Below are 17083 nucleotides of genomic sequence, written 5' to 3' on the forward strand. Positions count from 1 at the left end.
CGACGGAGGTGGCAGTGCTGCCTGAGGATGAGCAATGGCCGTTCCTTCTCCGGTTCCCGATTAGCGCGTTCGGGATGTGCCTTGGCATGAGCACCCAAGCGATGCTGTGGAAGACGCTCGAGTCGGAGCCCTCAACGGCATTCCTCCACGCGCACCCCGCCGTCAACCACGTCCTCTGGTGGGCATCTGTCGTCCTCACCGCCATCGTCTCCATCACCTACCTCCTCAAGGTTATCTTCTACTTTGAGGCCGTTCGCCGGGAGTTCCACCACCCAGTGCGCGTCAACTTCTTCTTTGCGCCTTGGATCGCTTGCCTCTTTCTCGTCAAGGGCGTGCCGCAGCCGGTGTGGGAGATCCACCACATCGTGTGGTACCTCCTCATGGCTCCCATCCTCTGCCTCGACATTAAGATCTATGGCCAATGGATGTCGAGCGGCGAGCGCCGACTCTCCAAGGTAGCTAACCCGTCCAACCACCTCGCTATTGTCGGCAACTTTGTCGGCGCGCTTCTCGGCTCTAGGATGGGCCTCCGAGAGCTGCCCATTTTCTTCTTCGCTATCGGGCTAGCGCACTATGTTGTACTCTTCGTCACCCTTTACCAAAGGCTCCCCACCAACATGCAACTACCCAAAGAGCTCCACCCGGTATTTTTCTTCTTCATCGCCGCGCCTAGCGTCGCCTCGATGGCCTGGGCAAGCATCTCCGGCGAGTTCAACGATGGCGCCAAGCTCCTTTATTTCATCTCGCTCTTCCTCTACATGTCGCTGGTGGTGCGCATCAACCTCTTTCGAGGGTTCAGGTTTTCATTGTCGTGGTGGGCCTACACGTTCCCGATCACGAGCGTAGCCGTGGCAACAGTGTTGTATGCGTCGGAGGTGGACAATGTGCTAATGCGGGCACTAGCGGTCGGGTTGTCAGGGATTGCCGCTGTCATGATCACCGGTGTGTTGGCCACTACCGTGTACCATGCTTTCGTGCGCAAAGACCTCTTCCCTAACGACGTCTCCATCGCCATTACACAGCGCAGGCCCAAAATCAGCAAGATCCTCGCGCATCTCCGCTCTTCTAGCTCGGACGTCAAGGAGCTCGACCTCTCCATCACTAGTTCAAATTCCAATTCCAAGAACGACACGTACTCCGGTGACTCATGTTCCAACTCCAGAACAAGCAGCAACAGCAACGAGTCTCCGGTGTCACACGGGCATGTATGAGCAGAGTGTTAGATGTCCCGTGCACAATAGGGTGCACGCATGCTGCATGCATATCTACCACATAGATATTTCTTTTTTTTTTCATTCTTTTTCATCTTTATATATTTGCTGCACATAGTGGTAGATTAGCAGCAATGTCCTTGAGTAATTTGCATTGCCATGATGGTGATATTATTACAGATTTGCAGATAAATCTCACTTACTTTTATAAGTATGTATTTTCATTCACCGGAGGTGCATATCTATATATCATCAGTGTGCAATGTATGGCCGAATGTGTAAGATGCAAGATACCCAAGCCTCTATATCCGGGAGCGTTTTCGCTCCAATATTCACCCACTTGGATGAAAATGACCTATGGGTAAGTTTGAACATGGCACGTGTATTTTTTTGGTAAATGGCGGGGTACAAATGCGTTGTGTATCGAGGGTTTCGTTTCAATTTTTTTGAACGTGTGTGATGGTTGTGTTAGTTGGTTTAGCAATTTTTGTTGCCTGTGCGGCAGTTTGTACGGTGGCGTGGTCGTTCTGCTTCCATGCTTCCTTTCATTTCTATTCGGCCGCTGTTGGTTCAGTCGTCGCGTCGCTTTCTGCTGCTCATTGGTTCTCGTGCGTGCTGCTTTTGTCTGGTTGCTGTCGGTTTGGTACGCGGTGCCGTCGTTCTTTCTGGCGGAGCGGTGCCGCCTACATATCTCTGTCGCCCCCTCTAGATGGCGCTGGCGCTGTCGCTGTTGACGTTGCTTCGGGAGCCCGCCATCTCTTCTGATCGGTGCCGCATCTCTCGCGCCTTCCGGAGATCTTTCCGTTTACTTCTGTGCTTCCTTCCCTCTGTTGCGAGGTGTCGTCGGACTCTGTTGTTGGTGGTTCTTGTGGGTAGCGGAGGGAGGAGATTCGATTGGGAAAGCGGGCCTTTTGATCCCACTCTCAATCGACGACGAACAGCAGAGAAGCGAACCGGCGAAGCGAGCAACACATCGGGGGGAGGTGGTCACCTGCAAGTCAACCGCGCGACGGGTGAGCAGAGCGGCTCGCACCCGCGCCAGGGGAAAAGGAGGGGGCCGGAGCCGTTGGCTGTGCGCGGCAGCGGAAGACGGGGGGACGAGGCGCTCTGCTACATCCGCGGCCAGAGGTGAGTTCCTTGTGCTTTTTGGCCTCCATGATTGTTTTGCCTACGCGTCCTGGCCATCAACGGCGACCAATGGTGACGGGGTGGATGTAGATCACGAGGGAGCGGGAGCAAATCGGTGATGGAAATCATGAGCACGGAAACGCAAATCACACGGCCAAGCAAAACAGTGAGGGCCATAGCTTTTTTTTTTTTGAAAAGTAAGGGCCATAGCTGCCCGTGCAACATTTTTATGCTCAATTTTTTGCTGACTCGCGCATTTCTTCACTATTTTTAATGGTGGGGGTAGCACGAGGATGGCTAGCTGCTACCATCCACGGGATGAGAGCAATGGGTTTGAGAGATGCAGCATACTCAAGGCCGAGAAGGGATTTTCAGGAAAGGCGTATATGTTCATTTTAATCCATGTTTTGCATCAGGGTCTTCAGAATGTAGGCAAGATTTTAGAGAAGTTGTTTTTGTAGGCAACACAAAGAGATATAAGTAGGCAAAAATCCCACAGAATAATTCAGCATCTGTGTGTTTCAGTAGGTGCAATATGATTTATGTTCAGTAGAAATTTTTTTGTTGATTGTTGTTGGATGGTACTTTGATATGTGTGGTGCGTTCTATTTTTGCAGGTGTTCCTTTTTGCGAGCCGGATCGGGTTGTGCAGCATACTGTTGTTGCTACTGGTTGCTTGCCCGTTTTGAATTCTGGTATTTTCTCGCTCCTTGCCCTGTGTATGCATGGTGTGTACGTGGGTCGAAGTAGGTAATCATTATATTGGTCAATAGCGGGCAAATTAAATTACACGTACTAAATTACAACGTGGTCATGGTTTAGTCGGAGGGAGTGTACTGCTTTGATTTGTGCGGGTGTTGCCAGCCGTGCGCGTGTGGTTGCTTGCATGGCCATGCAGTGGCTGTGTAATTCTTGGGGGTACTTCAGGTTGTACACGCGTGCTTGCCAGCATGGCCATGCACGTGCTTGTGCAATTGTTAGATGCACTCCAGGTTGTACGCGCGAGCTTGCGTGCATGGGTCATGCACGTGGCCGTGTAATCGTTAGGTGCACTCCAGGTTGTACACTGTGCGTGCTTCCTGTTAGAAGATGACCGGCTCTATTATTTGCGATTCACTAGCTAAAATTGTTGGCGACTATATTTAGACTAGACTTTAGCTAGCCCTTCATCTATTGAGTGTAGGAGCGGTGAATCAAAGCAAGTTAATTAGTCTACTCTAGATGTGCGAAAGACTCATAATGACTTTGTGAAGCAGAAATATGCACTTGAAAGTGAAAGGAGAATCAATCCCTATTCATATACTTCAGAGTCGTTCCTTGATTTTGTTTTCCCTGTTTGCAAATGCTCTTTAGGAGGACGAACTAATTAAGCAAGGAATTGCATTGGTAATGTTTTCCCCTACCCCAAACTTGATTAGTTCAGCAACAGTTCTTTTTGTTTACTTGATATATATGGTGCAATTTCCAAAAGGTTTTTTAACCCGCAATTATTTTCATTTATAGATGATGATTTCTTTAGAAGGGTTCCTAACTGAATGTTGTACCCTCAACCGTGGCAAGCAAAATTTTCATGCAATCAGCATCACAAACATTCAGTGGTAGTTAATAGTCTATATCCTTGGTCACTCTCCAAACTTTACTATTTCTCTCAAGATTAAACCTAATATGACCATAGCTAACAGAGAAGCTCTAAGTAGCGAGAATCTGAGTTTTAATATAGCTGTTGCTAATATATGAGAAGAATGTGAGTACAGAAGATCATAAACTGATCCAGTAAAGTAATACTATTAGTTTTAGGATATATATATATCTTCTCACGTTCTTCAAGTAGTCAGTTGTTAACTATATTTGTAATATAGTTAGATTTGTTTCATTACATCGAAAGTCATGCCATAAAATGTATTCAAACTTCTCTCCTGATTCAAGTCGCTGCCATGCTGTTATATATTTCTTTTCTTCATTATGATTATATTATAGATGGCTTTCTTAGCATTGATAAATTCACTGATGTAACACTTCTATTTTGATTCAGCAAAATCTGGTATTGATTATTATGGTGGCTTTCAGTAAGTAACTCTTTACAATTTCAGTCCTTTTTATCATTGGTTGAGTGCAGGCTAATGCAAACCCATTAGCTACAATTCTTAGTAATGCCAACACCTACGCGGCATCACACATGCATGCACCATGTATTGTGATAATAAATTGAGTCTTACTGTAAACAATAAAAACACTTCTTATGAACGGAACGTATCAATGGGGCGCGGCGTGCCGCGCGGGCAATGCTAGTATATGCCTGGCGGTCTTATTTCCGTTGTAAGATTCAACAACGTAATATTTTATTGCACAGAGACTTAAGACGTCCAATAGATAGGTATTACAAAATAAACAGACAAGTATAATTCTAATCTTATTAGTCATGTAGTCAAATGAATATATAAAAGTTTCAATACATTAAGTTCCATTAATAAGAACTGGCAACTTAAGACTCAAAACATTAAGTTTCACTTTCTGTAACTTAAGAAAACCTTTTTAGGTAGATAACCATACGTCTAGCAGTTCTATTCCCGCTGTAAGATTCAAGATCATAATATTCATAGCACAACGAATTGATATTTCAAACAGATAGGTACTACAAACTAATGAAGCAAGTAGAATAATACATACCAAAAACAAAAACATCAGTGATCAGATTCAACTAATATTACAGATACAAGAACAAACAGCTAGGGACAAGAAATATTCAAGAACGACAAACCTTTTTACCAAAATCGGATATAACTCTAGGGGCGTGTTTGGTTGCCGTAGGAGCCGGGCCTGGCTAGCTCAGCCTGGTTGAAGTAAAACAGGCAAAAAGTCGACGTCTGCACATTGTTACACACACACACACACACACACACACACACACACACACACACACACACACACACACACACAAACACACACACATATTGCATAAAGTCTCGGGCGAGCGTTCTTGCCGGTGTCGTGGCGAATTTATTGCTAGCATCGCCGCCGCAGAGAAAGTTTGTGCGGAGGAGCGCTGAGGCAGAGGAACAGGGATGAGAAATGTAGTGTGTATCAAACCATGGCGACTGCGGTGGACGGTGGTCGTGGCTCCGCGTCCGACACGACGAGCACGGATTCGTGCGCGAGTGACCTCGTCGGCAGCGCGGCGAACTAGTTGCTAGCCTCGTCGCCGCAGAGAAAGTCCGCACGGAGACATAGACAAGAGGAGGAGAAATGCAGTGCGTGCGCCACGGCAGCGTCAGTGCAGTAGGTCGAGAGAGAGGAGGCCGAGATGAACGATGCCGGAAACGACTCCAGTGTAGTAGGACGCGGGCAAGGAGGTCAAGAGGAACGGCGCCGCCGTCGAGAGGGACGAATAGGAGGGCTATGAAGCGGAGGACCGAGTAGAAGAAATACAGTGTGCGTCATGGCGGATTGAGGAGAGAAGGCCCAGATGAACAATCTTCCAAACAGAAAACTTGCAACACGAATGTCGTAAGGAACTGCAAGATTAGGCTACTGGCCAACGGAATTTTCAAATGGTCGATCGTGCGCGACGAATTTGACAAAATTCGTCCGAAATAGCTCCAAACGTGAACACAAAATTGAGCATTTACTATCGACGAAACTACGAACCAATCGCCTGAATGGAACCGTAACATCGACGTGCATCTTTTTTGTGTAGAACTTATCTCAAACCAAAGCACCGTTGTGTAGATTAGAGGGGAGAAGGAAGAAAGGAGATTAGGGAGGAGGTTAGTGAAGGTAGAAGAAGAAGCACCTACATAGCTCGCATCCCTCCAACCTCCTCTCGTGCAAGGGCCCCAACCCATGTGCGCTCGTTGTGGCTCAGCTCGACCTGGCTCTAGAGAAACTGCCGATCTGAGTGTTACGAGCGAGTCAGGCTCAGAGACGTTTTAAACTTCGTGCGATGCAGGCCCAACAATGTAAGCAAGCAACCAAACGGGACACAAACTTTCCGGCGGGCTCGGTTGAGGGAAATGCATGCAACCAAACATGTCCTAGTAGTATTGTTGATATCATTGACGCGAAGAACAACAAAATCTTGCTCCATGATGATTGTTCTTGTAGGATGAGAGTGGACTAGAAGAACAGAGTGCTCGTCCCTGCTACTTGCCTACGTTAGCTATTTTTGTTTTGCGGAATTGTCTACGTTAGTTTCAGTAATTGTATGTTAGGCTACCCCACATGAATAGTTACACTACGCCACAAGGACATGTATAATGCTTCAATTTACAATGACATTACACAAATATACCGACTCTTATACAAGATCAAAATGCTAATCGATAGCCCACAATTTGCGTGTCCCCGTCCATGTGTGCTACAAATCCAACTCCATACTGATGCCCAGTTTGATATATGCATAAATGCAAGGCATTCGTCTGAAAAAGAACATGCATTAACGAAGAAGGCAAATGAAACTAGAAAGCTCTCACAACGCAGCAATAGTAAGCAACATAAAATTCAAAAGATTTTTTGTTGTCTCCATGGTCTGACATGAAACAGGATCACGATTATCAAGCAACCTAGCTAGAGTTGAAGTGTTGCGGTCCAAAAGAAAAATAAAGTTGAACAATGTGGAATAAAATTCAAATCCAATACCTTGTCGTGCGGTTGAACACTTGGGAAGGTATCACTCTACATAGTCGATCCATTATTGCCAGGAAGAGAAAACATCCTAAATATGTGTGGAGGTAATTGCGGTACTTGGCACTTACACAGCCGATTTATTAAGACTAGTGATTGGGCCGCCCCCCTGTGGCGCCGCTTGAGAGAAAGCTGTGCGCACATTTTTATTTAAAAAAATACATAAAGTCCTTGCCTCCGTCTAAAATAACATCTCAAAAAATATCCTCACCTTCATCTAAAAAAGAGGTAAAAAAGAAAAAAGAAAAAATTACCACTCCAGCCTACCAGCGAGTGCCACTTTGCATAACCCTCCATTTAAAAAATACCAGAGGTCATCATCTCCATCTAAAAAATATGTATTTAAAAAATAATCCACACTTTCATCTAAAAAAGTTGCAAAAGATTTCTCACCGCGGCCAACCAGCTTGCGCCACGTGGCGTAGCTGGTTGGCCACCCTTCACGCGTAGCTTAATGGTTTTAAATGGTGCTACGCACATGCTAGCAAGTTAAGTGATTGACCATGCAATGCAACTACGAGTAAAATATAAACAAGAGGGAAACTTGGACTAGAAACATATACGTAGAAGGCAAAGAACAGTCGCAATTTGCAAGTAGTGCGTCACTCGCTGAGCTGCTTTCCGAGATTGTCCACATCCAACAAAAACCGGGCAAACGACGCCCGCGACGAGCCCCCTTCCTCCAGCGCCGCCTTGGCCTCTTCCCTGCGAGCAGCCACCCGGGCCCTGAGCTGCCTCCCATCCTCGCCCTCGATCACCAGCCTCACCTTGGCATCCACCTCCTCTGCCTTGACAAAACTTGCCATGTATCCCTCCAGCTCGAGAGCGACGCCCATGTCCTCTGTCATGCACACCTTGTTCATCTTCTGCTCCGCTTCCAGCGGCAGGCACAACATCGGCACTCCAGCCGCAACGGCCTCCAGCACCGAGTTCCATCCGCAGTGCGTCACGAACGCGCCTGTCGCCTGGTGGCGGAGCACGGCCACCTGCGGCGCCCACGACTTGACGACAAGGCCCCTGCCCTTTGTCCGCTGTAGGAATCCTTGAGGCAGCAGCGCGTCAAGGTCCGGCTCGGGGCGCACCTCCAAGTACTTCTTCGGGCTGTTGCTTCCGGCGGGCTTGCGCACGGACCACAGGAACCGCTGCCCTGACCTCTCCAACCCAACGGCCATCTCCTTGAGCTGCTCCGCCGAGAGCGTGCCCATGCTCCCGAAACAGAGGAACACCACGCTGCGGTCGGGCTGCGCATCGAGCCACTCAAGGCACTCGTTCCTCTCTGCTTTGTAATGATCCTTGGTGCCCTTGCTGACCAGCGGCCCGACGCAGTAGATCGGAGGCAGCTTTCTGCCGGGGAGGTCCATGAGAGACTGCACCGCCCGGCTCTCCAACAACTCAAACGTGTTCACCAGAACGCCCATGGTCTCCGTGTTGCGCTTCCAGATGTCTGTCATGGCCTTGCACATCTCATCCTCGGGGTGCTCCAGCAGCTCCTTGATGAGATGAGACGCTGGCATCGGCGGGACGCCGAGGAAATCGAGGGGCATGTCCCCGAGTTCCTTCAAGCCCGTCTGCCTGCCGGCGATCAGTGCCGGGACCTGGGTTAGGACAGACAGGCACGAGGCGCCCCCGACGAAGAACGTGTAGACCGGGACGCCGAGCTTCACGCAGACGTCGGTGGCGTGGACGCAGAACATGTCGAGGATGACAGAGTGCAACTTTTTCCGGGGGATGCCGCGGAGGAACGCTTCCAACCGCTCGTTATAGTCGTGCAAGAGCTGGAGCATGAGTAGGGAAGGGTGCTTGCCGGAGGCTGCAAAGTCTGGAGCAGGGAGGGGCGGGAGGACATGGAAGGAGATGGACGGGTTGGAGGCGGCGATGCGCTCGATGGCGGTGGCGGCGGAGTCTGTCGACTTGAAAGGCGGCTCGACGAGCACCACGGTGACGTCGTAGCCATGCTCGAGGAAGACGTTGGCGAGCTCCGACATGGGGCCAACGTGGCCGACGCCGGCGCCGGGGTACATCACCACGGTCTGCTTCATCTCGAGCCTATGGAAGGTGGGTGGACTGCAATGTTTTGCGAATATGTAGCAGGTGGCACTGGCACTGGCCAGGTGTAAATAGTTGTCGTTGCCGTTCTGCCTTGCGAGAGAAGTAGTTTGGGCATGGATCTCAGGACTCAAATATATGCTGATGTTATATAGTCAGTTTCTAAATCTACCTCGGATAAAGTAATTTGTGGTGGTTCAAGTCTTCAAGACGATGTTTCCTGGTAGCTGCCTGGACAATCGGGGTACCTTGCGGAGGAAGCATATATATGCACGTGACAGACAGACAGACAGACAGACAGACCGACCGACAGAGGTTTGAATCAGTACGCTGTTAGGTAGAGTAGCTTTTAGCCGGTCTCTAGTTAGTCTCGTTTGTAAAAAAACAAGTATTAGAGTATATTCGGTTTATATATACTAGCACAAATGCACGTGCGTTGCAACGGGAGAAAATAAATATGATACATACCTAACTTAGTAAACATGTTATCTTCGGCAGTGTCCAGTAATAGCGTTATACCATCCAAATCCTTCCCACACGTCTGGAAGAACAGTCCAGCCACTGTCCAGAAAGAAGAGAGAGGAAAAAAAGCCAACCAGACCCCGCTTTGTCCTCGTATAACCGTACAGTTGCAAATCACCATTTCAGTAAATATGGGCTTTTTCTCTTCGTTCCCTTCCTTTGGGCTGGGTTAATTCATTTTCGCTTCCTTTCCTTCGGTACCTTTTGTTGATCCTCCAAACAGCTTACATATATGATGAACTGGTAATCTAAAAAAAAATGATGAACTGGTTGGATTGTATCTAAAATAGGAGGTGAGACAGGACAGGAGGTTGTGAGTTCTTATCCTGAAGCTTATTGTCCTTGCTCCATTCAGTTCCACTATTTTAGGATCTTCGGTAGCAAAAAAGTTTATGGTACCATTGAGAATCGTCTATTCATAAGAAAATGTGCAAGTCAAAATTCAGCCGCTCTTTAAATTTATCTGATCGATAGTGTGCAAAAGAATAATACAGATTAAAATCTTCCTAAAAGACGGTGAGGTGCAAAGTGGGTAGAAGAATTGTTTTCTAACAAATTGTATAGTCGTGTGTGTAGTGTACATCTCTGTACAGAAGAAGGTTCATAGTTACAAGTCCACAATTCATTTTCGCCTTCCTTTTATGTGAGACCATTTCAGGTCCAAACTTAGTTCCATGAGTATGAAAAATGGTTTTGACATGTACCTAGTCGCGTTCAAGAAAAGGCATAGTGCGTCGTTTCAGAGTTTTGTTGAATATATGGCCTGCTCGGTACGCTTCCAAGAAAAATTCTGCAAAGCACAATTGGAACATGTTGGATATATTATGCCACGGAGGGCAGCAGATTTTTGATTTCTCCGAGCACGGTCCATCCTTAGTCCAGCATTACAATACCTAGTTTACTCTAGTTGTTCCTAGAGCTACCATGACTAATAATCATAACTTGTTTCATCTATAAACCTTTCTCAGTATAGGTACAACACAACTCTATGTTCTGTCCAGGTTTCTGCTCCTTTCCTATGAACTACAGTATAATATTTAATTTATTTCCAAGATGACAGCAACATGAATATCAGCAGATGGCATAAGTTGGAATTGTTGCCATCAGAGTGCAAGTGTACCAGCTCGGTACAGTCAAATAATCAACCAGCGCCATTAACGATCACACATAAATCCAAAGGATTTTTTTTTGTGCTAGCACGCATAGCATCCAGCAGCTTCCAGTCGGTGTACAGCAACAACAATTGATTAAAAAAGCAATAGCAAGCAACAAATCCCCACTGAGCGCCCAGTGACTGCCCCTCCTACACTTGGCCATTCATCTCGTCCTCAACACCCAGCGCCGCTCCGCCTCGATCTTCCTCCTCCTCTACCTCACCATCAAGCGCTCCTCCTCCTTCTCTTCTCCATCCACCTCACCACCCAGCCACTTCCCGGCTGCCAAAGGTGGCGTGGGAAATTCTGGCAGCGCCGGTGTGTGTGTTTGCTGCTGCGGCTGGGGCGGCGGCGGCCTGATCGTCGGCTCACGGGGGCCGGAGCGGAGTACCGGTGCCGTGGTGGTGGAGCCCCTCCCGGTGGGTGGCTGGGAGCGACGGCGGGCTGCAGGGCTGGCGTGCAGTGGCGGCTCGGTTGCTCGCCAGATCTGGCGGCCGGCCAGCACGCTCGGGGGCTGGTTGGACCTATGGCGGAGGCGAGGGAGGAGGTCTGGTGGTGCTGCTCGTCTGCCGGTGGCGGAAGGATTCTGGGGCGGCTTGGGTGAAATCACCAAGTTTTCTCTTCCGTGAGCTCTTCTCTGTACCATCGTTGGTCATCTCTGTATGAATCAATATGGCAAAATTAGCTCGACCTATCTATTAGGCTGGGCACACCATGGCTGCACCAATTTTTTCTGTATCTCCAGGTCGGCTCTTCTCCTTCTTTAGGATTATTATAGCTCAAAAGACGGCGGCAACGGCGACCGGAGTAGTCAGCGGTGACGTCGCATTTTCGACGTTGACGAACGAACCAGGCATGGAGGGATCCGCCGGCCGCGACCGCTGCTGCCACAGGGCGACGCGCGCTATAGGTATAGCTAGCTTTTGGTGCTACGTGCGATGCCGCCTGTGCGCTGATGCGTCGAGTCTTCGTGTTTCCTTCCGTGCCGGCGCGGCTGACTGACCTGGTCGACAGCTGTTTTTTTGTTGTTGTTGTTGGAGTGGAGCTTGGTCGACGGCTGTTGAAGATGGTACACTCTAGCGTATCCGGCTTGCAGCGCAACCGATACGCAGCGACATAGTCTATATTAGTTGAGATCTTGCAGACATCTTAAACTACTCTATGAATCTATGACGATGAGGCTGAAAGTCTGAATTTACTGCCCCGTTTTCTAATAAAAATGGGGTGGGAGGAAACCCCTTTCGATAAAAAAAAGTCTGAATTTACAGTTGCATCGTACTATCTTTTTTCTACTCCCATCGATTCGTAATAAATGTCGCAATTTTCAAAAAAAGGTTAGTTCAATCTTAGTTCAAAACTTCGACACTTATTTTGGATCCGAGTGAGTATCATTTTTTCTTTAAACTGCATCATACTATCATTTCTTTCCCCTTGAAACCGTATCATACTATCACGTAGATGATGGTGATGTAAATCAATAAAAGCTTTCATTTCCAAAAGAAAAACTCCTCTGTTTATCATATTAAGGAGCCCTTGCTGTGAATCTCTTAATTATATTATTGAAATTACAGGCAAACAAGCCATCACATCACAGAGTTTTTTAACCAATCCCCACGATGCAGTTCGGTTTCTTAAGCGTTCACACGAGACAGTAAGCTCGCCCGCCAAAAGTTAAAATAAGACACTAAGCAGTCTGGTTCCAGTGCCGTTGAACAAAGTTATCCGATTCCTACGAGTCATGATGTAAGTTACGTGTCATGACATCGTTGCTTTTGTCAGCAATACGTGATTGATTTGTCCTCTTTGTTCCCTTCGCATTCGCTTAATCCCGGTTGCACATTATGTTAGCATTATGGATTATACATAACATAGCAACTCTCTGCAATACTAAGTAAAGTCTACTTTAATAAATAGAGATAGATATTATAAATATATCTTAATCAAAACAAAATATAGGCAAACCTTAGTATAGCAGTCAATCCTAGCACGTACAGTATTTCACGAAGGCTATTAATAGCGTAATTTTGGAATAATATTTATTGAGAATATGAGTTCTAATTTAAGTATGAATTAAACATGGTGGAATTAAAGCTAATATTGGGCGGACTACCTTTGTGCCAAAATATATGATGTTTTGGTTATCTTAATTTCATTTTTTATCGACAATATATAGTCAAGAATGACCAATGTCAACGTAAAATGCCTTTGATCATCAATATGCATGGATTACATAGATGCATCACCATGCATATATCTAGCAGTACATTTTTGTTTATAAGATGAGTTGGACAGCGAGAGTGGAGGTATGTTTGAATTAGTGTTCACTAGCGAAGTTCACGGCTGCTCAAAGTGGCAATGACACTGCATAGATGTCTTAATACATGTGTGGGTCATTTAGATGCATCAACATGCATGTATTCAGCACTAACAAAAAATAGGTTTCGTTGTAAAAAATATGATCAAGTTATGAGAGGTGTCCGTGAAACGGGACTTTTTTAGAAATCCACATGTACATTACATCAGTTATTACAAAACAAATGAAGGGAAACTGTAACATATACATTTGACAATATAATAAATATAAATATAAATATAAAATTTAGCTTGTCATGAATCTAGCAAACATCTTACAACACCCCCACTGAATCTAGCAAGGAACATTTAAAGGAAAGATGATCGATGATCACAGTACATACATCCATCTTATTTACCATTCCATTCTCTTCTAAAAAACAGGTTGTCTTGAGTTAAAATACTATTATGAGCGGTTAACCAGATGAACACTTCAACCTTCAAAGAGGGTCAAACAAGCCACACATTTTCATGAAACTAAACTCACATGGCTCAACTTCTAAGCAAGGTACATAGGCTAAACACCAAATACTCCTCTTGCCAAAAAAAAGTAACACGGTGTGAATCTAACTTGCACTCAAGTTTGATGATAATAGTAGTATAAGGATACCAGCCGCCTCGGCAAATCAATCTTTTGACTGCCGGCCCGCCAGCGCGCTACTTAAGATCATATCCGCGTGCTCGGGCGGTCCCTCTGTTGCTGGTCGTTTGTCCCGCTCGCGCCATGTGTGTATGTATATATATAAGGTGGCCACGCTTCGGTGCAATTCACGACCAACTACCTGTCCGTGTTGCCAACATTGCCTGCGTCTCCAGCAGTCCACGGTCGATCGAGTGAGAGAGGAGTTCGGCATCAGCCGGATAAAAGAATGGCGGGGCTGGCCGGGGCGGGCGCCGGTGACCACCATGACGTTTCGACGGAGGCTGCGGCTGCTGGTGGCGGCAGGATGAAGGAGGCGGCCGTGCCGGCGGTTCACGGTGAGTCGACGTGCGGGGACACGCCGCCGTTGTCTGTCTCCATCAACGTGCCGGACTCGCGGTCAGGGCTCCACCCCGGCAGAATGCCCCGTACCAGGGACGCCGGCGCCGCCGCACCACCAAGTGAGACACCACTAAGTGAGGTTCAGCAGCCGCAGCTCCACTCGCAGCCGTCCTGGGTGCTCAGAAGTGGCGGGGAGGTGCCGGCGATGCCGCGGAGCGACAGCACGCGGGAGCGTGACCGCCGGTTCGATCAGTTCAAAACCTTCTCCGGTCGCCTTGAGCGGCAGCTCTCCACCCTCCGAGGAGTGCCGCAGGACCCGCCGGCGCCTCACGTTGATGACGGCTCCTCGTCCACTAACTCTGATGACGACGACGTGCCCACGGCCGACCGCTACTTCGCCGCACTCGAAGGCCCCGAGCTCGACACCCTTCGCGTAAGCACCACCTAACATCCATTGCAAAATATGTACTTTTCCCTGTCAAAACCATGTGTAATCGTCGTGGATGTGCACAGTCGACGGAGGTCCCGGTGCTTCCCAAGGACGAGACGTGGCCATTCCTTCTCCGGTTCCCGATCAGCGCGTTCGGGATGTGCCTCGGGGTGAATAGCCAGGCCATGTTGTGGAAGACGCTCGAGTCGGAGCCCTCCATGGCGTTCCTGCACGTGCACCCCACCGCCAACTACGTCTTCTGGTGGGTCTCCGTCGCTCTCACCATCATCGTCTCCGTCACCTATCTCCTCAAGGTCATCTTCTACTTCGAGGCTGTCCGCCGTGAGTTCCACCATCCTGTGCGCGTCAACTTCTTCTTCGCGCCATGGATCGCTTGTCTCTTTCTCGTCAAGGGTGAGCCGCATCCGGTGTGGGAGATCCACCACGTCGTCTATAACCTCCTCATGCTACCCATCCTCTGCCTCGGCCTAAAGATCTATGGCCAGTGGATGTCTAGTGGAGAGCGGCGCCTCTCCAAAGTGGCCAACCCGTCGAACCACCTTGCAGTTGTTGGCAACTTTGTCGGTGCGCTGCTCGGTGCCAAGATGGGCCTCAGGGAGCTGCCCATCTTCTTCTTCGCCGTCGGGCTCGCGCACTACGGCGTGCTCTTCGTCACCCTCTACCAGAGGCTCCCCACCAACGTGCAGCTCCCCAAGGAGCTTCACCCAGTCTTCTTCCTCTTTGTCGCCGCGCCGAGCGTCGCGTCCATGGCATGGGCCAGGATCTCTGGCGAGTTCAATGACGGCGCCAAGCTCCTTTACTTCATCTCGCTCTTCCTCTACATGTCGCTAGTAGTGCGCATCAACCTCTTCACGGGGTTTAGATTCTCGCTGGCCTGGTGGGCGTACACATTCCCAATGACAAGTGTGGCCCTAGCGACCGCGTTGTATGCGTCAGAGGTGGACAACCTGTTGACGCGGGCACTGGCGGTGGGGCTGTCGGTGATCGCTGTCGTGACCGTGACCGCCGTTCTGGCCACGACCTTGTACCACGCCTTCGTGTGTGGAGACCTCTTCCCCAACGATGTGTCCATTGCCATCACGAGGAGGAAGCCCAAGTTCAGCAAGATGCTCACGCAAATTCGGTCGTCCAGCTCAGACGTCAAGGATCTCGTCCTCTCCATTCCCAATTTCAGTTCCGGTTCCAAGCACTCCAGCACCAACTCCAGGGCGAGCAACAGCGCCGGGGAGTGTCCGGTGATGGCGCACATGCATGAAAGAGCAGAGCGGGCGTTTGATCGTCGGTGCACAACAGATTGCATGCACACACGTCTAGCTTATATTGAGCAATAGAATTTACATGTATAAAGTTATTTCTATTTTTTCTTTCTTTGTTCTTTTTCATCTTTGAGAACAGATTGGGAGCGTTATCCTTGAGCAATTTGTATTGCCATGGTAGTAAATAATTGCGGGAATAAACCATTGAGTTTGTAACTTTGTTGATTATAATAAATAATTGCGGGAATAAACCATTGAGTTTGTAACTTTGTTGATTATAATTGAGTTCATCGTAAGTAAATTCATGGGCTATATTGCATGTTGTCGTGGCATCCATTAGTTATGTTGCAACTTGTTTGTTGGTGCATAGAGGCGGCACTTGTACAAAGACCACTCACTGGGCGCCTCGGCTGGTCGAGTATGGCCGGACCGAGGCTTGCATGCATGGACCGCGAACAGTTGAAAAATTCAAGTTTCTCCTTGATAAATTTCCAGCCATACAAATACAAGCATGCACGTCACCCGACGTTGCCAGCATGTGGTCATGATCGAGGTGCAAATCCATCTACGCCTCTCTGTGACTGAGTAATTAACCAATATGGCCATTGCTAGGCGTCAACCGACTGATTTCTTTTGGAATCAGCCGGGTTGATAGCCGTCTGATCCGTCATGATCTGGATGGAAACATAGCCATCTGATTCAGTCAAACGCACAGACGCTGCTTCGTTCTGTCCCACGTCGCCGCAACGCACGTAGGTGTGAGACCATCGCCACCCGACTCGCTCCGCAGTAGAAGTAGCCGATGCTTGCTCCCGATGGAGATGACCGCACCACTCGAATCGCCCCGCAGCAGCAGCACCCGAGTAATGCTTTCTCGCTGCTCCGGAAGGGCACCGGGTGCATCACAGCAACATCAAGCCGCATTGTCGGAGCTGCTATTGGAGCCTAACGACACTCCTTGCAGCACCGACGGAGGGCCGTCGGCCAGTTGCAGCACCGGCGCCCTTCGTAGCAGGCAACAAAAACCCACGTGTTGCATTGCCATGTCGCGCACCTCGCCCGGAGAGTGCCGGCAGCGGCCACCATTCCAGCATCATGTGGAGCCACGGTGACGCAGCGCGACGCAGCGTGTGGTGATGACGACAGATGTTGCGATGCAGCGGACGACCGCCCAGCTGCTGGATGATGCGACGGAACGCGAGGCGGCGATGGAGAAGGTCTGTAAAGCAAAAATGGGGTCTTGCTGCAGGTGGCTGCAATTGGAGAAGGCCTCTCGCCGGATTTGGTGGAGAAAGGAATTG

At 48.7% G+C, this 17083-nt stretch overlaps 3 protein-coding genes across 3 annotated transcripts; 2 read left to right on the top strand and 1 right to left on the bottom strand.

Moving 5' to 3' along the window:
- Positions 1-74: 74 nt before the first annotated feature.
- On the top strand, positions 75-2397 carry LOC109736422 (S-type anion channel SLAH2-like). Its single transcript, XM_020295643.4, has one exon. It carries the CDS (start codon positions 75-77, stop codon positions 1209-1211), a length of 1137 nt encoding a protein of 378 aa, XP_020151232.2. The 3' UTR covers positions 1212-2397.
- Positions 2398-3988: 1591 nt separating this feature from the next.
- LOC109736423 (UDP-glycosyltransferase 88B1-like) lies at positions 3989-9799 on the bottom strand. The gene has a single exon (XM_020295644.4). The coding sequence runs from the start codon at positions 9056-9058 to the stop codon at positions 7622-7624; it is 1437 nt and encodes a 478-aa protein (XP_020151233.1). The 5' UTR covers positions 9059-9799; the 3' UTR covers positions 3989-7621.
- A 4789-nt stretch (positions 9800-14588) lies between these two features.
- LOC109736431 (S-type anion channel SLAH2-like) lies at positions 14589-16103 on the top strand. Its single transcript, XM_073498518.1, has one exon. It carries the CDS (start codon positions 14664-14666, stop codon positions 15855-15857), a length of 1194 nt encoding a protein of 397 aa, XP_073354619.1. The 5' UTR covers positions 14589-14663; the 3' UTR covers positions 15858-16103.
- Positions 16104-17083: the final 980 nt, after the last annotated feature.

This window comes from Aegilops tauschii, chromosome 1 (genome assembly GCF_002575655.3).
Source record: "Aegilops tauschii subsp. strangulata cultivar AL8/78 chromosome 1, Aet v6.0, whole genome shotgun sequence".
NCBI lineage: Eukaryota > Viridiplantae > Streptophyta > Magnoliopsida > Poales > Poaceae > Aegilops > Aegilops tauschii.